General features: G+C 38.3%; 1 protein-coding gene across 1 annotated transcript in view; it reads right to left on the bottom strand.

Annotated features, from left to right (window-relative positions):
• LOC307106287 (nuclear body protein SP140-like protein) overlaps positions 1-27871 on the bottom strand; it is a 62924-nt gene that overhangs the window by 16084 nt on the left and 18969 nt on the right. The window contains exons 8-18 of the mRNA XM_079782641.1: positions 27546-27629; positions 24988-25068; positions 23804-23884; positions 21816-21902; positions 21495-21611; positions 20595-20648; positions 12718-12783; positions 8419-8505; positions 8109-8210; positions 7132-7185; positions 4045-4110 (exon numbers count right to left, since the gene is read on the bottom strand). Coding sequence (XP_079638767.1) covers positions 4045-4110; positions 7132-7185; positions 8109-8210; positions 8419-8505; positions 12718-12783; positions 20595-20648; positions 21495-21611; positions 21816-21902; positions 23804-23884; positions 24988-25068; positions 27546-27629 — 879 coding nt within the window. The remainder of the gene's footprint in view (positions 1-4044; positions 4111-7131; positions 7186-8108; positions 8211-8418; positions 8506-12717; positions 12784-20594; positions 20649-21494; positions 21612-21815; positions 21903-23803; positions 23885-24987; positions 25069-27545; positions 27630-27871) is intronic.

Genomic DNA, 27871 nt, shown 5'->3' with positions numbered 1-27871 from the left:
TACAGGTGAGCAGCACATTATCTTGAATAGAGCTATTTGTACATTTGTGCAGAACATGATATAAAAGCGAAGTAAATGTGACCAAGGGCTTTGTTCACCTTGTTTTGACAAAGATATTATTGTCTAAGAAACTACCATCAGAAGGCTAATCAATAGAAATGGATAGAATTGAGTCTTACAAAATCTTGGTTTGAAATAGTAACTAAGGATTGACTTGGTAGATGTTGCAGCAGAGAATGTTCTTCTTTTTGTAAGTTAATTGGCTATGAATGTGCATCTCAATGTTTGCTGTCATTAAAGTGTGTTTTATTCTGTAGGGCAGGAAGACAAATTAATTTCCTTCTCTCTGTGTTCAATGCATACTATCCAATGACCACTATCTGGTGGTGCTAGGTGAAGTTATGTGGACCTCCCCGCCGTAGGTACAGTCAATGCTAAGCACATTATGAGAATATTAGACCAGCAAAATAAAAGGGATATTTCCTTCAATCAAACCTAAAATGGACTTATTACTTGATAAAAATAACCCCACTTTCTGGTCTTTAGACTAAACAGTTACTGAGAGGGTTTTTATCTCTTCAACATCAAAATGGCCCCATAGGACAAATATTAATAATTAGACTTTTTCACAAGATCAGAAAAGTTACAGACTAATTGTTACCGTATTATTATGTAAACAAGATAATAGCAGCTCAAACAAGATGTCTATAAAGATAAACTTGTATAAGAAAGTGGAGGACTTGTATATAAATAGCCATGAGCAAAGGAGAACTGCGAAAAAGGAGAAAATGTGTTTTTTGAAGTGGCAGATTAATTTTTTTTTCTGCTCCCTCTCCCTTCCTCCTTCTGGAAGGTGGGGTCCCCAGGCAATAGAAGGTCATCCACCCAGGCACAGCTCTCAGAGAGGCTCTCCTCCCCTCCTCTTTCACCCAAGATGCCAAAGTAGTGAGGAACTTTGAAAGGCCAGGACATCTCTGTCTCTCTCATTCCTGCCTCCTCTTCTGAAAGGCCATGCTCAGCCCAATTAGAAGAGATTCACACATCTTATTCTTGCCTCCTCCATATTCCGGTCAGGCCTGGCACAAAGCTCTAATTACAACCTTGGAGGATCCAGAAAATACATAGTGCTTTCTGTGTCTCTCTAGTTAATTTTTCCTGAGACCAGTGGATATATTGGATTTAGCTTTCATCAAACTTGTTAGGCCCAAAATTTTTAAGGGGAAAAATAAAATACATTGAAGTCCACTCTAGCCTATGGAGCTAAAGAGATTTGGAGTTTAAAACAGGAGGTAAGGGAGGCTGAGGGAAAGTCAATGGGGGGAGGGGGGGAGGAGATATATGTACCACTATGTGTAATACTTCAAACAATAAAAAAATAAAAAAAAAAACCAGTTAATTAATAACATAGCATTATTGTGTTTTACTCTCATAATATATTGGCTAAGCAAAGCAGGATTAAACTATTTTTTGTGTTCTCAGGTTATAAAACCCATTTAATAACACTGAAACCTAATCACAACCCTAATAAGTACTATGGCAGTCAGAATATAACTTAAGGTTCTTTTTAAAAATTTATTATAGTTGGTATTCGTTAATCTCTAGAAGTAAGTGTGACAGAATTTTAAATTCCTTCTTGTTTTCTCAAAATTTTAATAGAAGTTTCAACAGTTGGGAATAATTCACTAAGTGCCAAAAAGGGTGACCAACTGCCCCAGTCTGTTCAGAACTATGGGGTACCCAGGGCCCAGGATTTTCAGTGGCAAAAATGGGAAAGTCCTGGACATACCAAGTTGAGTTGGTCACCCCACATCCTAAAGGGAATGCACCAAACCACCTATTCAGCTACCATACAAAGTATTGGTGGAACTGGTTATATTGGCTCTAGGTCTTCCGTCATATCCAGGCAGTAGAAGAAATACTACATTTCTTTTGAAAGTAGTTAAGCTGTGGTGTTTGACTCTGCCCTTACCTTCCCCACGGAGTTGATGAGAGCATCTCGTGGAGGAAAGAGCTAATGATTGTGCACTGTTCATATCCAATGTCAGCTCACAACTGTGCCCATCACATAAGACACTTCCACACTCTTCTCTCTCCTGGCCCTTCCACCTCCCCATCCTGATGGACCCAAACCAATAGCTCTTGAGTGGGGGTAGAGCCAGGAGAGAGAGAAGAGCTGGAAATTTCCACCTTTCCACTGCAGGTGTCCCAGTCCAAGGTTTGCCCAGGTGCTTTGAGTCAAAGAAAATATTGAAGTTTTAATCCTAGACAAGGAAGGACTCTCAACTACTGAACAAGAGAACAGAGAAGCTACCAGGCCTGCCCAGGAGTGAATGAACTCATCTAGAGGGTAGATTTGAAAGTCAGTGAGAGAATGAACCTTCTTTCTGTTTACAGTTACCAAGTCCAGCCACTTTCATAAACCAATTATGTAAGGTAAAGATATTTCCATGAAAAGCAGATAAAATTCAGAGGGGAAAAAATCATAGGTTTGGGCAGAGCTATGATATAAATGCAAACAATTGACAACCACAGCTCCAAACAGATTGGCTTTCAGATTTCATAGCTCTCAAATTGCCTGGTAAGCTTGAGTAGTAAAAATTTAAGTAGACTCTATGATCCCCAAAAGCTTAGCAAAATTTGCACTGACCCATACATAGTGCAAAATGGAAATGGCACAAAGTTTATCTTTTGCCAAAATCTTGGCAGAATCCTGCAGATTCATTTTCACCTTCTTTCTACTCAAGACCAACTGGCCAAGAGCTTTGCTGAAATAGGCAGGTAACATCAAGTTGGGCAAAATTTGCAACTGACATGTGAGACCACCTCCACTCTACACTCAAGACAAGAAAGCAAGTTAACAATAAGGGATCTCAAGAAGGTGTCCAGAACATTCTCTACTTTTAAGAAGGACAACTTTTAAATAACATATAAAATTTTATTGTACTGTAGAAAGAAATAGTTCAAAATCCATCTATATACATAGAGGCCTAAATCATTCAAAATCCATCTATATACATATAAAAATGTTATCATAATTAATTCCCAATATTTGATATTCTGAAAATAACCATTCTTAAAATGGATGCAACCACTTTCTTTTTCCTCAAAAGAAATTATACAAATTCACTAACAGGGCAGCCAAGTAAATTGGCAAAAACATAAGATATGCAGATTGGTGAAAATTGGGAATTTTTCATTGGACTCTGAAATATTATTATGTAGATCTACTGATTCAGAATTTTCAATGATATACAAAATGAGTTCTCAACCTCATTGTTTCAGAGAAAAGAGTTGCTTGAATCACTATAAAAATAAATAAGTATCAGGAGTCTGATTAGAAGAAGCCACAATTAACTTATTCAAAAACATCCTCCTAGGCTTTTCTCTTTTCACATGTTACTAATGAAATAATACTTCTGTATTACAAAAGTTGAATGTGTTTACTATTGTTAATATGCACACATACATTTTAAAAACACAAATAAAAATATAAAGATCACTAATGACCAAATAAAACTGCTGCATATATTTTTATGGATGAACTTCCACTGACTTTTCTATATATCTATATCTATGTTTCTCTATAGATATTGATAATATGTACTAGTATAAATAAGCATTTATACATATATAAAACACATTTGCACATATATATGCTTATATGTATATATTTTTATAGTATATATCATACATACATACATACATACAGTCTGCTTTCATACTCAGCCTTCTTTGGAACATCTTCCTAAATTAATAAAAATGTATTGACCCAGTAAAGAAACCACAAAGTAAGGATGGCAGTGTCTCCCTATTAGCCCCAGATCAATTAGCTCTGGAGGATTACATACCTGTATCAGAAATAAACCATTTTGTTCAAGTCACTGCATTTTTAGGCCTCTTTGTTACAGTGTCTTAGCCTATATCCTACCTGATATAGTAGCTGGGAAACTATCATAGCCCTCAGGAGATTGCAGGATACAAGGATACAATAAGCAGTGCCTTAGTAAGCTCAAAAGGTGTGACTACTTCACTTTGCCCACTTACCTTTTCGATATATATTTCTTGGCCATTTCCTTTTCATTCTTGTCCAGGAATACCCTTTCTTTTTTTCTTCAAAAAAGAAGAGAACAAAGTCAATTATGCAGAACCATGACTATAATTCTCAAAGCCTCATAGATCAGTAGTGTTCAATTATTTTTTTCAAACTTTGATCCACAAAAATGAAGCAAAAGTCTGAATTACCAGTGTGGCAGCATGAGGTTGTTTATGGAGTTACTGTGTGTGGACTTGGGAGACTGTAGGAAATTACCTTTATTTGACAATTAAAAATAAATCACATGTAAGCATGGGTTTACTTCTGAAATTTCTCTGCTGTCCCACCGATCTATGTGTCTGTTTTTATGCTAGTGCCATACTGTTTTGATTACCATAGCTTGGTAGTATAGTTTAAAATCAGGGAGCATCATATACCTCCAACTTAGTTTTGTTTTGTTTTTTTCTCAAGATTGCTTTGTCTATTCGGTGTCTTTTCAGGTTTTATATAAATTTTAAGATTATTGTTCTAGATCTATGAAATATGCCATTGATATTTTGATAGGGATTGCACTGAATCTGTAAATTGCTTAGGTAGAAATAAACCCATACTTATATGGTCAATTAATCTATGACAAAAGAGGCAAGAATATATAGTGGGGAAAAGATAGTCTCCTCAGTAAATGATGTTGGGAAAACAGAACAGATACATGCAAAGGCAATTTTCCGTGGCATTTCTACATGCCTCAGCGTATCTTTTCAAGGATGTTTCAAAAACTGCATTGGAAAGCAGAGATAAGTAGCCCTCCAGGTCAGAAGGCAGCTTTGTTTCCTGACCAGTATAAAAGCAGAGAATATCTCCCTGCCTAGAAGTATTCCAGGATGATAAAGTCTCCCTCCTCTCCTCAGACAAAATTTGCTTAAGTTCCAGCTAATATAATGTCTCCTACAGGGGTAAGGTTTGAGCAGGTTTACTAACAGGTTTATTAAACCCCTTCTAAGACTGGGGCTTTTTGATAGATAAGAACAGTTTCTGAAGCATTTTTTTCTTCAATTCGGCACAGCCTCTATGTGTTGCATAACCCCTACATGGGTTTGCATTTATCCCATATCCTAGCAATTTCATTCCTAGGAAATTATACAAAAGATGTGAAGGCATGGAGCCACAGAAAGACTTCTACAAGAATGTTCATTGCAGCCTTCTCATATTAGTCAAAAACAGACACACTGTGGTGTCCATCAATAGAAGAATATATACACAAAATTGAGTACATTCATACAATGTGCACTGCTTTACAATGAAAAAGAAAAAAACTGCTAATACATTCAACAAAGTGAATTAAACTCAAAAACATTATGCTGAGAGAAAAATTACGCTGAGTAAAAGTAAACTTTTCAATAAAATAGTTTTAAAACCAGCCAAATTAAGTGATAATGAAAAATATAAGTTGCTATTTTAAAATATATGATGTACTTATATTAATTGTCTATTGGTGCTGGAGTCAGAAACTGACACAACTCTCGCTGGGCTAAATCAAGGTGTCCACAGGCTTGGTTCCTTTCTGGAGGCTATCCGGGATAATCTTGATCTTTTCTAGCTTCTGAAACTGCTCACATTTCTTGGTTCATTGTCTGCATCTTTAAAGCCAACTGCATTGAATCTCTGATTATTTTATGAGTACACATCCTTCTCTCCACAGCTGGAAATGTTTTCTGATTTTAAGGACACCTGTGGATTTATTGGGGCCACCTAAATAATCCAGAATAATCTCCCCATTTTAAGATCCCTAATCACATCCTCAAACTCTATTTCTCCGTGTAAAGAAACAGATTATAGGTTCCAGGGATTAGACATGGAGAGTTCTGTTTCTGTTGGTATAAAATTCTTAAGAATCTTATGAATCTCTCATATATATTATGGGGATTTACTCCATTTAAAAGAGGCTCCTATACAGATCTTTCCTATATAATGATATATCTGTGTTTTACTTCTCCTGAGATGGCTTGAGAAGACATACTAAATCTCGTCAAAGAACCTTTTTTTGTGACTGAATACCCTGGTCTTTTGCTACTTTTGAGGCATATGCAAAAATTCATTAGGCCAGATTCTTATTCATTCTTCAGAGCATAGTTTCCAAACAGTGGCTCTCCTAATTTTAGCATCTTTTGCAACCTGAAAAGGCTGAGAATTTCCCAATTATCAAGTCCTGATTTATTTTGTGTAGCAGTTCTTCCCTCAACTTATCTCTTTCCTCTCCCATTTTACGTTAACCTGTGAAATGAAACCAGTTTCACCTTTATCATTTGGTTTAAAAATTTCCTCATATATACCCAGAAAGGTCTGCTTTCTGCATGTCTACAGACTAAACTTCGCTAAGCTTTCTGCCATGATTTCTGTCTTTGGCATCCACATTTCTACTAACAAACTGCTCCAGGTCATAAAGACATTCTCTATCATTCTACTAAAATTCTTCCCACTGCCCAATTCCTAAGCCAATGCTACCTTTTCAGCGATGTGTTATAGCTACACTCTACTTCAAATAACCAAAATCTGTATTGCTCTTCTATAGCTGCCATAACAAATGAGTACAGATTTAGTGGCTTAAAACAATGCAAACTTATTATCCTACAGATATGTTGGTGAGAAGTCTGACAAGGATCTCTCTGGGCTAAAACATAGGCCTTTGTTCCTCTCAGGAGGCTGTGGAGGAGAAGCTATTTCCGTGACTTTTCAGCTTCTACAAGTCACCCATATCTTTGTTCATTTCCTCCATCTTCAGAGCCAGCAATGTTGTAGTTCTTTATATCTTCCAGAGTTACTCCTCCCTCTCCCCACTGTTCTCCAATTTTTAAGGCCAATTGATTATACTGGTGGCACACAGATATCTAAAATAAACTCCCCTTTCAAGGTCTCTGGCTTTGTTATATCTGTAAAATCCCTTTTGCCATGGAAGAAAACACAATCCACGTTCCAAAGATTAGGAAATGCACACGTTTGAGGGATCATCATGTTATCACTTACTATTATAATAATTGAAACTCTGGCCATAATAACATCAATTTAATATCAATATCAAGTAAAATCTTATGCACTCTTACTTCTTCTCCTCTTGCGTTTTCCCAAAGTAGAGTGGTTTCCAAGATCCACAGTATCTGGCAAAAGAGGTTGATGTAAGAAAACAGATATTAATAGCTAAAAGTTACCAAATCCTATGATGATCCATACTACAGAAGGCTTGCGTTTATAAAGTTGTTTGGATTATCATTTTTCTCTTCCTTCTAAAGGAACTAAATATCTCCTGAATTGAGAAGTAGGAGTCCAGGATGGGCCTGGGATCTTCCTTCTTTTTTTACTCAATGGGACTCTTAAAAAACTCTTCAATACCTATGAACTTTAATTCATTCACGGATAAGAACAGTTGTCCTATCCTATCTAGGTCTTAAGATTTTTGTGAGGAACAAATAACATATTATTTGCAAATGTTTGTAGGAAAAAAATGTATAAATTGGTGACATGCAGAGAACATCCAACAAAAAATATGTGCTGAGTTAATCAAAGTTGATTTGATGTCTTCCCTCCTGACAATTAAGTGGCAGGATCAGTTGTCTTTGAGGTCTTTCTAAGGTTGTGGGGAAAAAAATGACACTATTATCTACTAGAAAAAGTACACCTTGTTTTCTTGGGTTCCATAGAATATTGGGTGCGACAGCAGTGGAAATAGCTGAATAAATTCAAGGTATTATTGCTAACATACCAAACTATATATTGCCATTTTAAGAGTGTATTTCTACTACATCATCCATAATAATCAATAGGACCCATCCTGTTAAATATGGCATTACAATTATCTCTTGCCTCCCTGCTGTTCCCTAAAGGGTCAGGTTGAGAAAATGCAGAGAACAGGAGAGTGGGATGGACTGGACCACCTGCTCCACTCTACCTGGGGTCCTGGGTAACTATGGATTCACCCTCACACCATGACCCCTGTGTAGTGCCTTACCTTGGCTACCTCCAGCCATTGCTTCTGGACCTCGTGGCACATATTTTTAGAGACACACAGTGCAGGAACACTTACTATTTTTATGTGCTGGTTGCTCTGATTCTGGACCCAAATCATAATTTTTGAAGCACATAACACAGGAACACCTCTCATTTCCATGTGTTGGCAGCTCTGCTCCTGGAACAAAATTGTAAGATATGAGGACTTTTTTCATATGCCCCAGTGATTCCATTTTTGGTACCCTTGTGAATTTCTGTTTTGCTACTTCTTCCTCTGAAATATAACATTAATCCTCTCTACATCTGACTCTTCCTTTATGCCTCCCTTTTTTCTTCTCTTGTCTTTTTCTCTTTATCAGAACTCTGTTTCTTTAAGTCATGCTTACCTTGTCCATCACAGGGTAGTGGGCCAGAGGTAAGTTCTTCAGATTCTCCTTCTCTATCCATTTGGGGAGCTTCTAGTTCACCAGATACTAAAGAAAAACAAGAAATTTACTGTTAATGGATCCTGAGGCAGTGACTAGGGAATTGTTCCTGGTGCTCCTATGTGGCACACTGATATTCTGAGCTAAGATGAGCTGTTTCCTCAGAAAAATACATCTGCTCCAATAATCACACCTGAGTTCTGACAGAGCCATGCTTATCCCATCTTTTGTATCTCATTGTGCTTCCTTGACTTTTATTTTTTCTACTTGTAGCCCTAAGAATAAATAAAAACATTGTATTCTTCCAGGAAAAACAACTGTTTTTTGAAAATTGTAAAAGTAACTACCAGAACCACTTTTATTCATTTGTTTAAGAAATCCTTTTTGTATTTTATGTAGCCTAGGCTATGTTTACATTTAATCTCCATTCACATATTTTTATCTTTGTTCTTAAAACTATTACATATGTCGCCTTTCTTTCCCCATTGCCCCCTTCTAGTTCTCCTCACCCGCTTCCCCAAGCTTTCATCACACTCTTATCTGCGTTTATGGATTATGCATATATGCATATAAGTTCTTTGGTTGATCTCTTCCCACCCACCCACCACCACCTTGCCTCTGAGATTCAATAGTCTCATGCTTCTATGTCTCTGGATCTATTTTGTTCATCAGTTTATTTTTGTTCATTAGATTCCACATATGAGTGAGATCATGTGATACTTGTCTTTCTCTGACTGGTTTATCTTGCTTAGCATAATACTCTCCCGGTTCCCTCCATGTTCTCTCAAAGGGTAAGAGATTCTTCTTTTTTACAGCTGCATAGTATTCCATGGTGTAAATGTACCACAGCTTTTTTATCCGCTCATCTACTGATACCAGAACCACTTTTAAACTCATGCCAATTGGCCAATGACTGCTTACATTGCCAACCACATTTAAAGCAAGCTAATAAGTTACAGCCTCACCCTTTGAAAATAAGCCATAATCTATTGGCTAAAGAAAAACATTATATAAAGAAATATTACAGCCCTAACCGGTTTGGCTCAGTGGATAGAGCGTTGGCCTGCGGACTGAAAGGTCCCAGGTTCAATTCCAGTCAAGGGCATGTACCTTGGTTGCGCGCACATCCCCAGTAGGAGGTGTGCAAGAGGCAGCTGATCAATGTTTCTCTCTCATCGATGTTTCTATCTCTCTATCCCTCTCCCTTCCTCTCTGTAAAAAGTCAATAAAATATATTTTTTAAAAAGAAATGTTACAGAGTATCCACAGTTACTCAAAACAATTACTAAAAAACAAATAAGGGGAAATATAGAATTAACTTGGTATTGAAGACAATGGGTATCAAACTTTTCTGTAATAGTGTTCCTACATTTGACTACATCAAATATCTTAAGCCACTCTCATGGAATGCACAAATTGAAAATACCTTAATGCTCTCAAAATATTCCCTCAATAGCCATCTACACTGGATCCCTCATATTATCACAATCCTTTTGTTTTATATGTACATAAGAAAATAGGCCACGCTCTAGAGGTATTAGTTCAAACCATGACAAGACATTAAAAGCCCATTGCTAGCAGCCACAGCTTATCTTGGTTGCCTCAAAACAATTGCAGATGGCCATTAGTTTTACCTTTTTTATATTTGGACTTGCATCACCTTTACATATGATGGATTACATACTGTACAACTCTGTTGTTAATTGAAGGTATTCCACCAGTGTTCTGCCATCCAATTAACTATGTATAAAACATCACTACTTTATCTTTCTTCTATCATCCTGTGCAGACAAAATAATTCCACCTAGCAACTCTATAACTCTTACTCAATGAAGGGGATTTTGTTTCCAATGTGCACTCCAAAAGAGATATTTGGGATACTTTCATGCTACTAGTAAATCCTGACTTAATATTATTTGGTGATAAGTATTGTTTTTAAAATAAAAATAAAGTAAAACAAAATAAAATAAAAATACCAGGCTGGTTGTCCAATTCCCTTACATTTCCTTTATAGATTTACAATTGTTCATGTGGAAAATAATGCAATAATTAATAAATAATACAAGAATAAGCTGTGTTTCACATACTCACAACTGTAAACCTACTTTTGCTCTATCCTGTATAAATGAAAGACTATGATTCTGTGCTGAAAAAGTGAATATAAATATTCTTGAAAAATAACAATAAATGGCTAGAGGTAGTATATCCCAGTAAAGTTAATTGAACTTTTGTGCTGATCTTTTGTTGTTTTCCCAATATGGAATTTTTTCTACAACCAACAAGAAGTCTAATGAAGAGTAATGGGTAGAATTGGGTTCTCCAAAAAATCTTACTTTCAAATAACTATTAAGGATTGACTTAATAGATGTTGCAGCAGAGAATATTCCTCTATTTTGTAAGGTAATTGGCTGGCTGTGAATGGACATTTCAATGTCTGTTGTCATTCAAATGTGTCTTATTTTCTAAGGCAGGGAGACAAATTCATTTTCATCTTTCTGTGTTCAATGCCTACCATCCATTGACCACCATCTGTTGGCTCTGGGTAGGGTCATATAGACCCCATGAAGAATTATTTTCCAGACTATTCAGTCCTAATTGCTATAAACAACTCACCAAGTCCAGTCACTTCAATAAGCCAGTGATGTAAGATAAAAGAATTTCCATAAAAAGCAGATAAAATTCCGAGGAAAAAAACTTATAGGCTCTGGGCAGATAAGAGCTATAATATAAACACAAACAATTTGCAACACTGGGCTTGCTTTTTAGGTTTCATGGCTCTCAGATTGACTGGTAAGCTTGACTAGTAAAAAAAATAAGGAGAATCTATTTTCCTCAAAACCTTAGCAAATATTGTATAGACCCATACATAGTGCAAAGAAGAGTGACACAAAGTTTATCTTTGCCTAATCTTGACAGGATCCTACAGATTCATTCCCACCTTCTTTCTACTCAAGAACAACTAACTGGCCAACAGCTTTGTTGTTGTCTAAGGATAGGCAAGGAAAATACAGAGTTGGGCAAAACAGCAGCTGATATGAGGCCAAAAGCAAGTGTGGGAATCCTGGATTCAATTCTGAACACCTTCACTCTACATTCAGACAAGAAAGCAAATTGATGGTAAAGGGTCTTGGGTTTCCAGAATATTCTCTCTTTTTGGGAGAGACAATTTAAATTACATGCAAGATTTCATTGTACTGAAAGAAGTGGTTTAGAATTTTTTCTACTCATTTATACACTTAAATGAAACGTTATAATGATTAAATCTCAAGATTTGGTATTTGGAAAATAACTAACTTTAAAATGGATTCAACCATTTTTCCTTTCTTTCCAAACAAAAATTTCATACATTCCCCAACAAAGCAGTCATGTAAATTGTTAAGAACATAAGATATTTAGGTTGGTGAAAATTAATGAGTTTTAATTAGACTTTAAAATCTTACATAGTTCTACTGATTCAAAATTGTCAATGATCTAGAAAATGAGGCCTCACCCTTATTGTCTAGAAGAAAGGAGTTCCTTACCATAAATAACTGCAGAAATAAACAAGCTCTCAGGGATCTGATCAGAAGTAATACATATACATTATTGAAAAATTAGAAAATAGAAATAGTATGACACATCACCATCTGGGACTAACCACAATTAACTTGTTCAAAGCATCACGTTAGAATTTTTCTTTGCATATGTAACTATTTGAGTAATATTTTTTCATTATAATAGTTGAATGTGTTTACTATTATGAATATGCACATATAGCTTAAAACACAAACAAAAAATAAACATTACTTATATTTCAATGACCAAATGTAATCACCGCACATATTTTTATGGATGAATTGCCATTGATTCTTCTATATATCTAAATATTCGCTTCTCTCTATATATATGTTTATATGTATATATTGTTTACCACATGTACACCCACACATATAGCCTGCTTTCTTCATTTAGCCGTCTTTGGGACATCTTTATTAATTAATAAAAATGTATTGACCCAGAAATAAGCCATGTAGTGAGGATGGCAGTGTCTCCCTATTAGCCCTGGATCATTTAGCTCTGGAAGATTACATACATGTATCAGAAATAAACCATTTTGTTCAAGTCACTGCATTTTTAGGCCCCTTTGTTACAGTGTCTTAGCCTATATCCTACCTAATATAGTAGCTGGGAAACTATCATGGCCCTCAGGAGATTATAGGATACAATAAGCAGTGCCTCAGTAAACTCAAAAGGTGTGACTACTTCACTTTGCCCACTTACCTTTTCGATATATATTTCTCGAACATTTCCTTTTAATTCTTGTCCAGGAATGCCCTTTCTTTTTTTCTTCAAAAAGGAAGAGAGTAAAGTTAATTATTCAGAACTGTGACTATAATTCTCAAAGCCTCATAGTTCACTAGTGTTCAAGTACTTTTTTCAGACTTTGATCCACAAAATAATGGGACAAAGTTCTTAACTACCAGTGTAGCAGCGCGAAGTTGATTATGGAGTTATATTTTATGCTGCAAGGACTCAGGAGACAATAAGAGATGACCTGCATTTAAAATTACTTTTTAAAGTTAGAAAATAAACTCCTGCTGATGCCTTAGACAGACAACTATGGTAAAATAGCAATATTTTCCCTTTTCAAATGTTGATTCAAATGTGCAATGGGGAAGCATACTCATTATTATATTCCTAAATAATATCATGGATCATATACTGGGCTAGAAAGCAAGGAAACAGTCTCAACTTCCACGTGGAGTGTTTTCATGAAATAATCTCTGAGCTCTTGCAGGTATAAAGCAGATTCTCTCACTTATATTTAACCTCGTGCCTGAAGCTCCTGGAGAACTTGAAGACCACAACAGGTTTTGTGTGATTGTGATTTTGCTTTCTCATGAATGATATGAAAACATGTGAATGTGAGAAGACCACTGGCACTTGATAGAGACCATGTCTTGTTGTTATTATTATTATCAATATCATAACAACCAGCTACTAGATGTTTACTGCTGAAAGTAAAAATCCATGGAGGAAGGCCTGTAACTCTCTCCTGAGATTCCCATTTTGAGGTGAGTCAACTCTAGGACTTACAGTGTAAGAAGGGCCTGAAAGCCTTGCTCTTCAAGTGGAAATGGTATATTAAAGAATGTGGGATGTTGCCCAATGGCACCTAGGCTTTCTATTCTCCTTCAGAGCCTAAAGCAAACATTGGCCTTGCAGGGTCCTCAATTCAGCAAGATTCCCCTGGTGGCTGGGCCTGGTGCCTTAATGCCTGGCTAAGCTGACAGCCAGTGCCCACTGAGCTACTGAGGCTGCTTGGCCTCAGAGCCAACTTTGCAGAACCAAAAGCAAATTTGGTCACTCCTCTGGTTGGCAGCACTCAGACAACTGTGCTTCTCTGCACGTGGCCTAGATGTTTAGTTGGCCAAGTGGAAAGCAACAGGCTGGCAAAGTTAAGATGCCTTTCTCTAAGGCATAGCTTAGAAATGAACTTGTGGTGCTGACAGACCAGTCTGGACCCCTCATGGAGATACCTAAGTACCTGCTGACAGGATGACACCATGGCTGTGATCAGGGACTGCAGCTGTGTGCCAGGCATATGATTCCTGCTAACATTTACCTGTTCATTCCATGGTCAGGGAGCCCCATCACAAGGGGCGTTGCTCTGCCTGCTTCTGACACACTGATCAGGCCTCAAACCCCTCTTGGTGCTATGGGTAGTGCATCAACATAGTCCACACTTCAACTTACAAAGCAACTGATTCTGGCCTCACCATTGTGACCCTGGGAACTCACAGGTGTCATGAACTTGGCTGGCTGGACCATCTGAGTCTGACAATGGTATGCCCTTTATCAAAAACTACTCCCAAAGCAATGATTGACTGACTTAACATTCCTCATCTCCTCCTGTCCACACACCTCTGTATGGCTCTTTGGTCACTGAAGACAGCTGTTCCCAGAAAAGGATCAACTCCTGTCTGCATCAGGATCAGGACAAAAGCAGTGCGGGATAAATGCTGTTAAATAGACAAATTCTAAAAATTCAGGATTCTGTTTTGAACATCCCTGGGGATGATGCTTCCTTCTTCTCCCAACCAGCCTCAGAGTGTCTAGGGAAGGCAGATTTAATTCTGGTTACACCTTATGAAAATGTATTTTCCTGCTTGTATCCGGTCCTTATGTAAAAAAAAAAGGTCTGAGTGACAATTAAAGATGATTGGGAGTTTTCCGTGTATAGGTCTTTTACCTCCTTAGTTAAGTTTATTCCTAGGTATCTTAATTTTTTTGGTGCGATGGTAAATGTGATTGCCTTTTTAGTCTTTCTGTCTGTAAGTTCACTATTGGTGTATAGAAAGGCCATAGATTTCTTGGCGTTAATTTTGTATCCTGCTACATTGCCGAATTCATTTATTAAGTCTATTATTTTTTTGATGGAGTCTTTCAGATTTTTTATGTACAATATCATGTCTAGAGGAAGACGTAAACAGATGGAAGAACATACCATGTTCATGGATTGGTAGAATCAACATCATTAAAATGTCCATACTACCCAAAGCAATTTATAGATTCAATGCACTCCCATTAAAATACCAACGGCATATTTCACAGACCTTGAAAGAACTCTCCAAAAATTCATCTGGAATAAAAAAATACCCCGAATAGCCACAGCAATCCTGAGAAAGAAGAATAAAGTAGGAGAGATCTCAATACCAGATTTCAAGCTGTATTACAAAGCCACTATTCTCCAAACAGCCTGGTACTGGCACAAGAACAGACATATAGATCAATGGAACAGAATAGAGAACCCAGATATTGACCCAAACCACTATACTCAATTAATATTTGACAAAGGAGGCATGAACATACAATGGAATAAAGACAATCTCTTCAATAAATGGTGTTGGGAAAATTGGACAGATACATGCAAAAAAAATGAAGCCAGATCACCAACTTATGCCATACACAAAAATAAACTCAAAATGGATACAGGACTTAAACATAAGACGGGAAACCATAAAAATACTAGAGGAATCCACAGGCAGCAAAATCTCAGACATATGCCAAAAGAACTTCTTCACCGATACTGCCCCTAGGGCAATGGAAGCTAAAGAGAAAATAAACAAATGGGACTACATCAAAATAAAAAGCTTTTTTACAGCAAAAGAAACTATCAACAAAACAACAAGAAAGCCCACTGCATGGGAGAACATATTTGCAAATGGTATCACTGATAAAGGTTTAATCTCCAACATCTACAGGCAGCTTATACAACTTAATAAAAGGAAGATAAATGATCCAATAAAAAAATGGGCAACGGACCTAAATAGAATCTTTTCAAAAGAAGACAGAAGGAAGGCCAAGAGACACATGAAAACATGCTCAACGTCACTAATTATCCGAGAGATGCAAATCAAAACAACAATGCGGTACCATCTCACACCTGTCAGAATGGCTATCATCAACAAATCAACAAATGATAAGTGCTGGCGAGGATGCGGAGAAAAAGGAACCCTCGTGCACTGCTGGTGGGAATGCAGACTGGTGTAGCCACTGTGGAGAACAGTATGGAGTTTCCTCAAAAAACTGAAAATGGAACTCCCATTTGACCCAGTAATCCCACTCCTAGGAATATATCCTAAGAAACTGGGAACACCAATAAGAAAGGATATATGCACCCCTATGTTCATAGCAGCACAATTTACAATAGCTAAGATCTGGAAACAGCCTAGGTGCCCATCAGCTGATGACTGGATCAGAAAACTATGATACATCTACACAATGGAATACTATGCTGCCATAAAAAAGAAGGAATTCTTACCATTTGCAGCAACCTGGGTGGAATTGGAGAACATTATACTGAGTGAAATAAGCCAGTCAATGAAAGAAAAATACCACATGATCTCACTCATGTATGAATAATAAAGAACATTATAAACTTGAACAAAAAGATAGATACAGAGGCAGTAAAGCATCAAACAGTCTGTCAAATTACAGCAGGAAGGTTAGGGAGAGGTGGGGAAGATAAGAGATCAACCAAAGGACTTGTATGCATGCATATAAACATAACCAATGGACGCAAAACTCTGGGGGGTGAGGGCATATATGGGAGTGGGGTGGGGGGGGCAATGGTAAGATATGTACACATATAATACCTTAATAAAAAAAATTGGGGAAAAAAAAAGATGATTGGGAAAGAAAGATGAAGTTACAGCCAGTGGAATGGTACACACAGATTTTGTGGCACTGAATGAAGAGCAAAGATCCGGGCACCTAGGGAGGAACACCATACAACTTAAGACATTTGAAGGAGGGAGAAGCATTAATATCTGTCCTTCAGAATTGTCCTGAATCCTTCTTCCAGGACCATGTGCATGGTCCAGCTCTCCCACCAGGGAGATGCTAGTCTTCCATTCAACTCCAGACACGAGAAAACAGGGCTTGCCCCTGCATCTGTATATCCATGCAGAGCCCCTCTGAACATCAAGGACTAGACACAGTAAATGGAACTGGGAACTGTAAGGCTTAAGGTCAGGGCCCACACTGGGGGCACTGTCCAACTTCCTCCTGGTGGTGTACATCACACTCGGGGGCTCAATAACTATAAAAGCTTCCCTTCCAGGGTCACTGTGTGTGCCCTTGAGATGATACTTCTTAAGAGAAAGCCAGGTACACACTTGTCTCCCTCATGCAAACATGGTGAACTGCAGATTAGGGTGGTCCATAGAGACCTACAGCACTTATGGTTTATGCAATACGTTAAATGGTGCAAGAAACAAATCAAATGGATTTGGTCCTACCCCCACTGGTCAGAATAATTGGAGTGGCTTGTGAGTGGTGTCTTCATGGGGAAATTTGCCAGAGTTTTCTGGGTGAGGTGGATTTGTTCAGAGGTAATTCTTGGTGGCATTTCCACATGCTTCCGAGTATCTAATGTGGCCATCAAGATCAGAGGGTAGATTGGTTTCTTGACCAGTATAAAAGAGAGGACATCTCCCTCATTAGAAATATTCTGGAATAGTAATGTTTTCCTCCTCCCCTCAGAGGAGGTCTGCAGGTTTACTAATAGCCTCCTTTTAAGGCAGGGGTTTCTGACCGGTAGAAACAGTTCCTGAAGCATTCTATTTCTCAGCTTGGCACCATTTCTATGTGCTGTATAGTCCCTACTTGGGTTTGGGGGGACAAAAGACTGATGCATCTATACCATATCTCATAAAATTTATTTCTAGAAATTTATATAAGAGATATGAAGGCATGGAGCCACAGAAAGACTTCCAGAAGAATGTTCATTGCAGATTTTTCATATTAGCCCCAAACTGGCACACTTGTGCTCTCCGTCAATAGGAGAAGATATACTCAATGTTTGGTAATATTCATACAATGTTCATTAACTGCAATCAAAAGAAAAAAAAGCTACTGATACATTCAACAATGTGGTTAAAGTAAAAGATCATTATGCTGAGTGCAACACTGCACTAAAAGAGAATATGCAGTAAAACCTTATTTATTTAAAGTTTGAAAACAAGCCAAATTAAGTTATCATGAAAAAGTAAGAATAGGTAATTGCATTTGATGAGTGAGGGTTGAGGATATACCAGAAGGGCAGAAGGGCCCTTTCCAGGGTAATGGTCATGTTCTGTATTTTGATAGGATTTGGATTACACAGGACAATGCATGTGTCAGAACACATCAAGTGATATTCCCAACTTTATTAATTTTATTTCAAAAAAATTATTTTAAAGGTAAGTTGGCAATACATTAAATGTTTATAATGTCTTGTACATGATATACTCATTTAAAGTAAGGGAAATTAACAGTATCAATAGATTTTTTAGGTATATGATATAATTCTAAATGTGTTCATATATGCATGGAAAAAAATCTAGAAATATATATGCCACATTTACAAAGTTAATATGTTTTAAAATTAAAAAGACATGCAAAGATGTGAGCATTTAAAAGTACCAATTGCTATTTTAAAAGATGCAATCTAACATATAAAGGTGAAATATTCTTTTTTGTTTGTTTTTTTTACAAAAGGTATTAGTTGTCATGGCTGCTGTAATAAATTATCATAAAATTTGTGGCTTAAGACAACACAAATTTATTATTTTGTGGATCTGAAAGTCAGAAGTGTGACACAAGTCTCACTGGGCTAAAATCTAGGTGTCCACAGGGCTTTTTTCATTTCTGAAGGGTATAAAAAATTATCCTTTTTTTTCAGCTTCCAATTTCTTCATTCATTATCCCATGTTGGCATCTTCAAAGCCAGGTCATTGTAGCTCTGATTATTTCAAGTGTACATGTCCTTCTCTGCACAGCAGGAAAAGTTTTCTGATTGTAAGAACCCATGTGATTTGGTTGGGGCTACCAAGATAATCCAAGATAACTTCCCCATTTAAAGATTCCTAAAACTCTCTTTCACCAAGTAAAGAACCATTGTTCTAGGGATTAGACAGGAAGAGTTTTGTTTCTGTCCGTACATAATTCTCAAGAACCTTATAGATCTCCATGTATGTCATGGAGAATTACTCCATAGACAAGAGCTCCTCCACAGCTCTTTCCTACATAATTACATATCTATTTTTTAATCTCTGCTGAGATGGCTTGGGGGGACTTGTGAATCACACATTTAATTTCTTCAAAGAACCTTTTATGTGAACGAATATTCTGATCTTTTGTTATTTCTGAGGCATCAGCAAAAAGTTATTAAGCCACATTCTTGATCACTTCTACAGAGCACACTTTCCTGACAGTGGATCTCCTAATTTTAACATCTTTTGCAACCTGAATAAGCTAAGAATTGTACAGATCATCAAGTCCTAATTTTTTGATGTTGTTGAGCAGTTCTTCTCTGGGTTTATCTCTTTCCTCACATATTTTACTCTAAGAAACAAAAACAAACAAACAAAACAGCTGAATCTTTATCACTTGCTAACAAATATCCTTAGCTGTACACACAAAAAGGTTTGCTTCCCACATATCTTCAGGATGAATTTCACTAAGCTCTCTGCCTTTACTTAATAAGAATCTTCCTTCTCCAGTTTTCCAAAACATGTTCCTTGTTCCCTTCTCAGTCTTCACCAGCCACATCTTTAACCTCCATATTTCTACTAACATCTGTTGAGCATGACTTATGTATTCTCTAAGACAATATAGGCTTTCTCTCCCATGTTCTTCACCTCCTTCCAAGTCCTCACTAGTAGTCTTTGCCCATTTCTACTAACAAACTGCTCCAGGCCATGTAGAGAGTTTCTATCATTCTACTTAAAATTCTTCTCATTGCCCAATTTCTCTCTGTCCATTGTGCAATTCCTAAGCCACTTCCACCTTTTTAGGAATGTATAATAACCAAAATTTGTATTGCTCTTCTATTGCTGCCATAACAAATGACAACAAATTTAGTGGCTTAAAACAATTCAAATTTACTATCTTACAGATATATCAGTTAGAAGTCTGACAAGGGTCTAGACTGAGAAGGGCTAAAAAATAAAGGCTTCAGTGGGCTCCCATTTCTTTCTGGAGGTGATAGAGGAGAAACTATTCCCATGACTCTTGCAACTTCTACATATAACCCATATTCCTTGTTCCACTTCTCCATCTTCACAAAGATTGCATCTCTCTGTGACTATCTTCCTCTCGCCATATCTGAGAACAGTTCTTCACTCTAAAGCTCATTGATTATATTGGTGGCACCCAAATAGCCAGGATATTCTCCCCTTTCAAGGCCTAGCTTTATTATATGTGTAAAATCCCTTTTGCCATGGGAGAAAACACATTATAGGTTCTAGAGATTAGGATATAAACAGGTTTGAATAACTATCATATTATTATCACTTATTTTTTATTATCACTTATTACTGTAAATCTATAATAATAAAAGCATAATATGCTAATTAGACCAGACGTCCTTCCGGACGACCTTCCAGAAGAAGCCGGGGCTGTGAGGGAAGCCCGAGTCCTGGGTGCCTGCCAGCAGCTGGAGGAAAGACCAAGTCCGGGGTGCCAGAGGGAAGGCAGTGCTGGCAGCCAGCAGAAGGAAGGCCTACTCTTACACAAATTTCGTGCATCGGGCCTCTAGTAGTCATTTAAAACTCTGGCATTTAAAAGCTCATTTTAACATCAAAATCAAGTAAAGTGTAATGCATTCTTACTTCTTTTCCTCTTGCGTTTTCCCAAAGTAGAGTTATTTCCAAGATCCACATTTTCTAGAAAATAAGAGGTTGATGTAAGGAAACAAATTAATAACTAAAAATTGCCAATCCTAAGGTCATTCATACTACAGAAGGCTTAAGTTTTTAAAGATGTTTAGACTATCATTCTTCTCTTCCTTCTAAAGGGACTAAAAATTTTCTGAATTGAGAAGTAGGAGTCCAGGATGGGCCTAGGGTCTTCCTTTATTTCTCAATAGGATCTTGAAAAACACTCTTAAATGTCTCTATACTTCAATTAATTCAGGGATAGAACCAGTTATCCTATTCTGTCTAGGTCTAAAGATATTTTTGTGAGAATCAAATAACATCTTATGTGCAAAAGTTTGTAGGAAAATAATATATAGATTAGTGACATGCTGGAGAACATCCACCAAAAATATGTACTAGGTTAAGAGCAGTCGATTTTAAGACTTCCCTACTGAAAATTAAGTGACAGGATCAGTTATCTTTTAGGTCTTTCTAAGGTTGTGAAAAAAATGATACTATTATCTACTAGCAGAAGTACTCTCTCCCTTTTTTTGGATTCTGGGTGGAACCGGGATGGAAATCACTATATAAATACAAAATCTATTACTAATATACTAAGGTAGTAAACTAGATACAGTCATTTTAAGAGTGTAATTCTACTATAATCAACCATGTAAAATCAACAGGACTTGTCCTGTTAAACATCTCTTTATAATGAGAGATGTTTTGCCTCCCTGATGTTCCCAAAGGGGGCAGGTTGAGAAAATGCCGAGAACAGGATAGTGGGATGGAATAGACCACCTGTCACACTTTACCTGGGGTCTGTGTTGCCTGTAGATCTACCCTCGTGACTTGACCTTTGGACAGCCTTACCTATTGTGTCACATTCTTCACTACTTTCAGTCCTTGCTTCCGGACCTTCTGGCATGTCATTTGAGAAGCACATAACACAAGCATACTTCTCATTTCCACCTGCTGGTAGCTCTGCTCCTGGAACAAAATTGTGATTTATGAAGACCTTTCATTTGCACTAGGGACCTTCTTTTATGTAAATTTGTTTATCCCCATTTTCTACTGATTCCTTCAAAATCTTCCATTGATCCACCCTACATCTGATTCTTCCTTTAAATCTCCTATTTTTCTCTCTTGTCTTTTTCTCTTTATCAGAACTCTGTTTCTTTAAGTCATGCTTACCTTGTCCATCACAGGATAGTGAGCTACAGGTAAGCTCTTCAGAGTCTCCTTCGCTATCCATTTGGGGAGCTGCTAGTTCACCAGATACTAAAGAAAAATAAGAAAGTAACAATTTATAGATCCTCAGACAGTGATTAGGGAAGAGTTCCTGGTGCTCTAATGCAGCACACTGATATTCTGCTTCCTCAGAAAAAATATACCTGTTCCAATAATCACACTTGAGATCTCACAGAGACATGATTTTCCTACCTTTTACCCCTTATTCTTCTTCCTGTACTTTTATTTTTCTACTTGCAGCCTTAAGAAAAATAAAGATTATATTCTTTCAGGAAAAAAAATAACTGTTCTTTGAAAATTCTATAAGTATCTACCAGAACCACTTTTAAACTCATGCTAACTGACTAATGACTGCTTACATCACCAACCACATGAGTTGCAGCCTTACATTTTGAAAATCAGCCAGTCAGCAACAACCACACTCCAGAAAGCCTAAATATATGGCTAAATGCTAGTCTGTTTACAATCACTCCTATTTCTGAAAGTCTGCAGTCCCTGAACTACATGCTTCCCAAAACTCCACATAAAATCAATAGTTTCCATTTTTTAAGAAACAGTGTCCAATAAGTACACTGCCTCCTCCTACTGTGTGCCTTGTTAAGCAAGAAATAAGTCTCTCTTTTAGCTTCAGATATTGTATAAAGATAATCCCTTCACAATGGAGATCACCTTAAAGACTTTTGCTTAGAAAAGTCGTGTGGCACCGTTTAACCAGTAAGTGTAAATCTTCAGTATCAACAACTACTTGAGCTCTGAGCAGTTTCATGAGCTCTTATTCCTGAATTTATCTTATTATTTAATGATGTGTATGTAATTAGATGCAAAGTAGTTAGTTGGACATTTGCTTTGGAGGTGTACCATTTAACAAACATTTCATTAATGTGCTTATTCTTTTACTACTTCATTTACTCTCACTCTCTTGTCTATTGTAAAAAGTCTTATTTCACATGTATTTGTTCTTTATTTTCCAGTGCTTCTTGAATGTTAGAAGAAAACGATCCAAAGCAAATGGAAGGAGGCATAGACCTGATAAGTCCCTTATCCAAGCCAGTCCAAGAGACTAATTAATGGGTATAGGTCCATTAGACAGTAGCCAATTTGTACAAAGAGATTTGGTCATTTTGTCTTGAGTCGCTCACCAAACTTTTCATGAAGGCACTTGACATCCTATCAAATTGTAAGGAAAATAATTTTGTTTAACACATAATCTGAGATCTATTATTATCATATAATTGACCATATGTCTCTTTTTAAATCTCTGCTTGGTAGATGAGCTCAGTACTCCATTCACATGCAGGACACCATTCACACTTAACTGAATGTTGTGGCCTCTTTGCTGTTTGTCATGAGCTTGTCTTTGCCAAAGCTACTATTTCCCACTGGCAGAACTCCACTTCCTTTTTGTACGCTCACTGTGATTCTAACTGTGGCACATCCTATATAATAAAAACGTAATATGCAAATTGACCCTAATGGCAGAATGGGAACAACTAGTCACTATGACATGCACTGACCACCAGGGGGCAGAGGCTCAATACAGGAGCTGCCCCCTGGTGGTCAGTGTGCTCCTACAGGGGGAGCTCTGCTCAGCCACAAGCTGGGCAGCGCTAAGGATGTCAGACAGCGGCTTAGACCCCCTCCCCATGGGGAGCAGGCCTATGCCACAGTCAGACATCCCCCAAGGGCTCCCACAGTGCCAGAGAAATGTCTGACTGCCAGCTTATATCCCATCCCCCAAGAAGTGGGCCTAAGCTGGCAGGTAGACATCCTCTGAGGGGTCTTGGACTGTGAGAGGGCACAGGCCGGGCTGAGGAACTCCGCTACCCTCTGAGGGCACGAATTTTCATACACTGGGCCTCTAGTATCTTAATGACAAAACTTCACAGACGATGACTTTGGGTTTCAATGGCAAACAATCTCCCCTTCCTTACCTGGCTCACATCTGGGTGGGGAGCTCAAGTCTTCCTCCAGCTCTTCTCCATCACAGGGCTCCCAAGAGGCAATGCTGTCCTCTGCAGAAAGAATTGAACTCTCTCAGAGGTCTCCATACACAACCAGGGGGGAATGAGACAGCTGCTCCAGGGACCTCACCTGAGATCCAACCAAGCCCTGGTCTGCCTCTGTTTCCATCTCATTCGTCTCACTTTCCTGCTCTCTGCTTCTCAGTTACCTATAGACCTGTCTACAGATATTTCTCTTCTGCACGAGGGGTATATTTGTACATCTTTGATTTTGTGGGCTCTGCTCTCACTGACTTCTCCTATCTTGTTACTTTTCTATCTTCTTTTTTCCTCAATTTTGATCTTGATCTCTTCTTTTCAGCTTATTTTCTCTAATTCTATTCTCCTAGGTCTCTCCAATCCCTACACCAGAATCTGGTCCCTGTCTCACTGTCTGGATTTCTCCCCTCCCTATGGACATGCTTTATTTGTGAAGTAGAAGTGTCTCTGCATCAAGCCTTGTTCTTTCCCTGGGAGCCTGCAAGTCCCCCTTTGGAATCCAACTGTGTCACCACATTAACCCCCACTAGCCTCACACAGCCATCACTTGTAGTGAAATACTTGGGACATGGGTCTCTGCTCTTCCTTGGTGGAAGCAAGTATCCCATGTCCTAATCTCTAAGGAGGGACAGTAGCAGTTTCCCTGGCTAAGTCCTAAAGTTTTGTGAGGAAGTCACATTTGCCCAAGTACTTTGAAAGAAAGAAGTGCTATGTAATCCAATAATCTTATGAAGAATATGTGGGAGAAAAAGAGTAATTTGATCTTGAGACTCGTTGTTGTTTTTTAACAAGCAGATCTCAGAACCGTGTTTCTTTTGAAGCCTACCCAAGGTTACAGCAGCTTAATAATATTATTATTAAGCACTAAATAAACATTAAGTTTGTATACTTTATATAGAAAATAAAGGTGGGCAGGGTTAAAATCACAGTATTGAGTTTTTAGTATCAATAAGAATAAAGAATGTGAAAAATTCTTTCCTTCCTTGGTATTTATTTATCTACCACAAAATGAATAGGTAACACACCTATTCTAACACTAAGGGTCCTGCTGTTCAGCTCTGGATTCAGCCTCCTGACACCCTGCAGCCAAGGGCTGGCAATGCCCCCTTGCTTACCTGGCTCATATCTGGGCGGGGAACTCAAGTCTTCCTCAAGCTCTTCTCCCTCACAGGGCTCCCAAGTGGCATTGCTGTCCTCTGCAGAAAGAATTGAACTTCCTCAGAGGTCTCCATATACAACCAGGGGGAATCATGGCAATAAAACTCATAGTGAAGATGTGGGGAGCTCAGGTATCTCCTAATTGGGACTGTCCATGTCCCAAACCATCCTGGTCTGCCCTTTGCATTCACCTGTTCTGAAGATTGGCCCTCCTCTATCACTGTCCCCAGGGGCTGAGAACCATCCACCATCTTCCTCCCTTGAGTTCACCTAATCCTCTCTCTACCTCTTTTCCAGCCCCATTGCCTTTGCACATTGTTTCTGTCTCTGCCCTGTTTCCTGCTGCCAGTGTCCCTAGATGCTTCTAATTGTTTATGATGTGTTTCTGTTTCCCCTGCTCCTATCTCTTTTTCTCTTGAGCTCCTGACACTGCTCTTTGTTGACTTTTCTCATCTCACTTATCTCCATCTCACTCCCTTTCAGGAAAGGCATCTTGAAATAGTATAATATAACCTGATCAGGGAATGGGATAGAGAACAGAATAAGCCAAGGCAATAACCACCAAACACAGGAAGAGTTGTTCAAAGGCCCACATATAAAAGAAAGATCAGAGCATTGCAATAACTGAAAATATTTATACTTTCATTAGAGATGAGGCAGAAGTCATAAGTTGGAGCCCCATGTTGAATGGAAGGCAAAGAAATCCCCAGGAAGAAGGATAACTGATTTAATCCAAGGGCAGCAAAGGTCACCAGATTTATGTGGGAAAATAATATGATCTGATTTACATCTTGCAAATAGCAATCATGCTAAAGTGAAGAAAATGGGTGGGCTGGGAGCAAGAGAAATGGGGTACTCCACACCCAGATGTGAGCCAGGTAAGGAAGAGGGGAAGCCAACCCTAGAGAAGGAGGAGTTTCTGTCTCACAAAAGAAAATGTTGGTTTCAATCTTGGAAGTGTCAGTTCCTGAAAGACATACAAATGGACAAGGTCTTGGGATAAATGCCATCAGTTCATAGATTGATGACCTTGGGAGAAAGGTCTGCCTAGCAGACATGCTCTTCAGACTCATTCTGTTACTGGAGAGTAGCTGAGGGTGCCAGGGAGAATGGCATTATTCTGAGTATGTTATGGGCACTACTCTACCTGGGGAGACCTTAATCTGAAAACGCACTACTGAGATGCCCGCTTTTGCTGGCAGTTGCTTCTGTCTAGTGACTTGTACTTGAGCCTTACAGGATCCCAACACCTCTCCTTTCCTCCTTATACAGCAGTTTTCACTCTTTGTTGATTCCTTATACAGCAGTTTTCACTCTTTGTTGATTAAAATTATTTTGATAGAACACTTTCTCTCACGTAGTTCCCTTTGTGCTCCCTTCCACATTACTTTATTATTATTTTGGATATTTATTAGCCTCTCTATGTAATTTTTCTGGTTTTTATCTCTGTATCTCATTTCTTTATTGAAATTATACCCTTTCTACTTTGTCTGCCACTTTCTTCTTTTCTATCTCTGAGTCTTCGCCTTCTGGATGCCTGTAAAAATGTCCATTATTTTATATATTTTCCTCATTCTCACAGGTCCTTCTCTCAAACTGACAAAAATTCTTCCATTTCACATGGACCACAGTGCCAGGGAGCCTTCCCTAATCAGTTCTATCCTAACAGTCAAAAGAGCCTTTCTAAATTACAAGCCTCCTCAATTATTCACAAAACTTATTTCCGTGTTCCTGGTATTTCCAGAAGTAGGCTGAAAATGATCTCCTTGCCTGATTTGCCATAACCTGCTGATATCTGCATTTTGCATGCATTTAATAAAATTGTCCAGGCAAAGGGCCCAGCCTCCCTTTGGCATATTCTGTCTTTCTCCGTTCTCCATGAAGGGATCCCCCCTCCTCCCAGTAGCTGAGCCCACCTTTATTCTTTGTCTCTCTCACAGTTTGGAAAAAGCAAAGCAAACCCATATGTATGAATGTGAATATGAGAAAGAAGATGGGAGGTTGGGGAAAAGGGGAGATATTTTTCCCCTGCTGTTGGAGACCGGGTGTAAGCTGACAGAGTCCTTGCACCCGAAGGGACTGACAAGAATTAGTACCTTCCCACACAGTGTCCCCTGACTTGTTTTGATCTACTTGCTTTGATGGCACATTCCTATTGTCAGCAGATGAGTGGAATAAGAGAGACCATTCATAGCTTATCAAAAGTCTGTAAATATTTACCAAGAAGTTGGCCTCCTGCTTTATCTTAAAGATTAAGAAGAACAGAGAGTACATTCCTCTTTGTTGACCTCCTATTCAGTATTTGTGTATAAAAGGCATCACGCAGTTAATAAAGGAGCTGCAATCCATCGATAGCTTGCACACTCCTCCCGACCCCACTCTCCTGTCTTTCTTTCTTTTCTCAATTCCCACCTCCCTACCTCAACCCGGTTCAATCGTCAGGCTGGTCCCTGACACCCTGCTGACCAGAACACAAAGATACATTGAGGAAGCTGGGAATTTAAATCATAATTACCTTCTCCCTCAGCAGGTTGTAGGCTGAGCACCTTCTGTACTTCTCCTTCATTAGTCATTTCTGAAGCTTTGAGATCACAGGTCACTGCAGAGAAACAAGAACATGATGGACCCTGGAGGGCGATCAGAAACTGACTTCAGGGTTTTTGTGCCCACCATGATGAGGAAGTGGTGAGTCTGCCCCGAAGACGGGTCCTGAGAGCCATGCCATCTTCTTCTGCTTTTTTGCCATCATATGACACCTCCTTCTCCTTCTCTCTAATTCTGTGTCCTTCCTACAGCTCTGCATCCATGCATTTCTGTTTCCTCACGTTTTGATAGTCAGCT

The sequence above is a fragment of the Cnephaeus nilssonii genome (genome assembly GCF_951640355.1).
Source record: "Cnephaeus nilssonii genome assembly, chromosome: 10".
Lineage (NCBI taxonomy): Eukaryota > Metazoa > Chordata > Mammalia > Chiroptera > Vespertilionidae > Cnephaeus > Cnephaeus nilssonii.
This window is presented reverse-complemented; position numbering and strand designations above follow the sequence as displayed.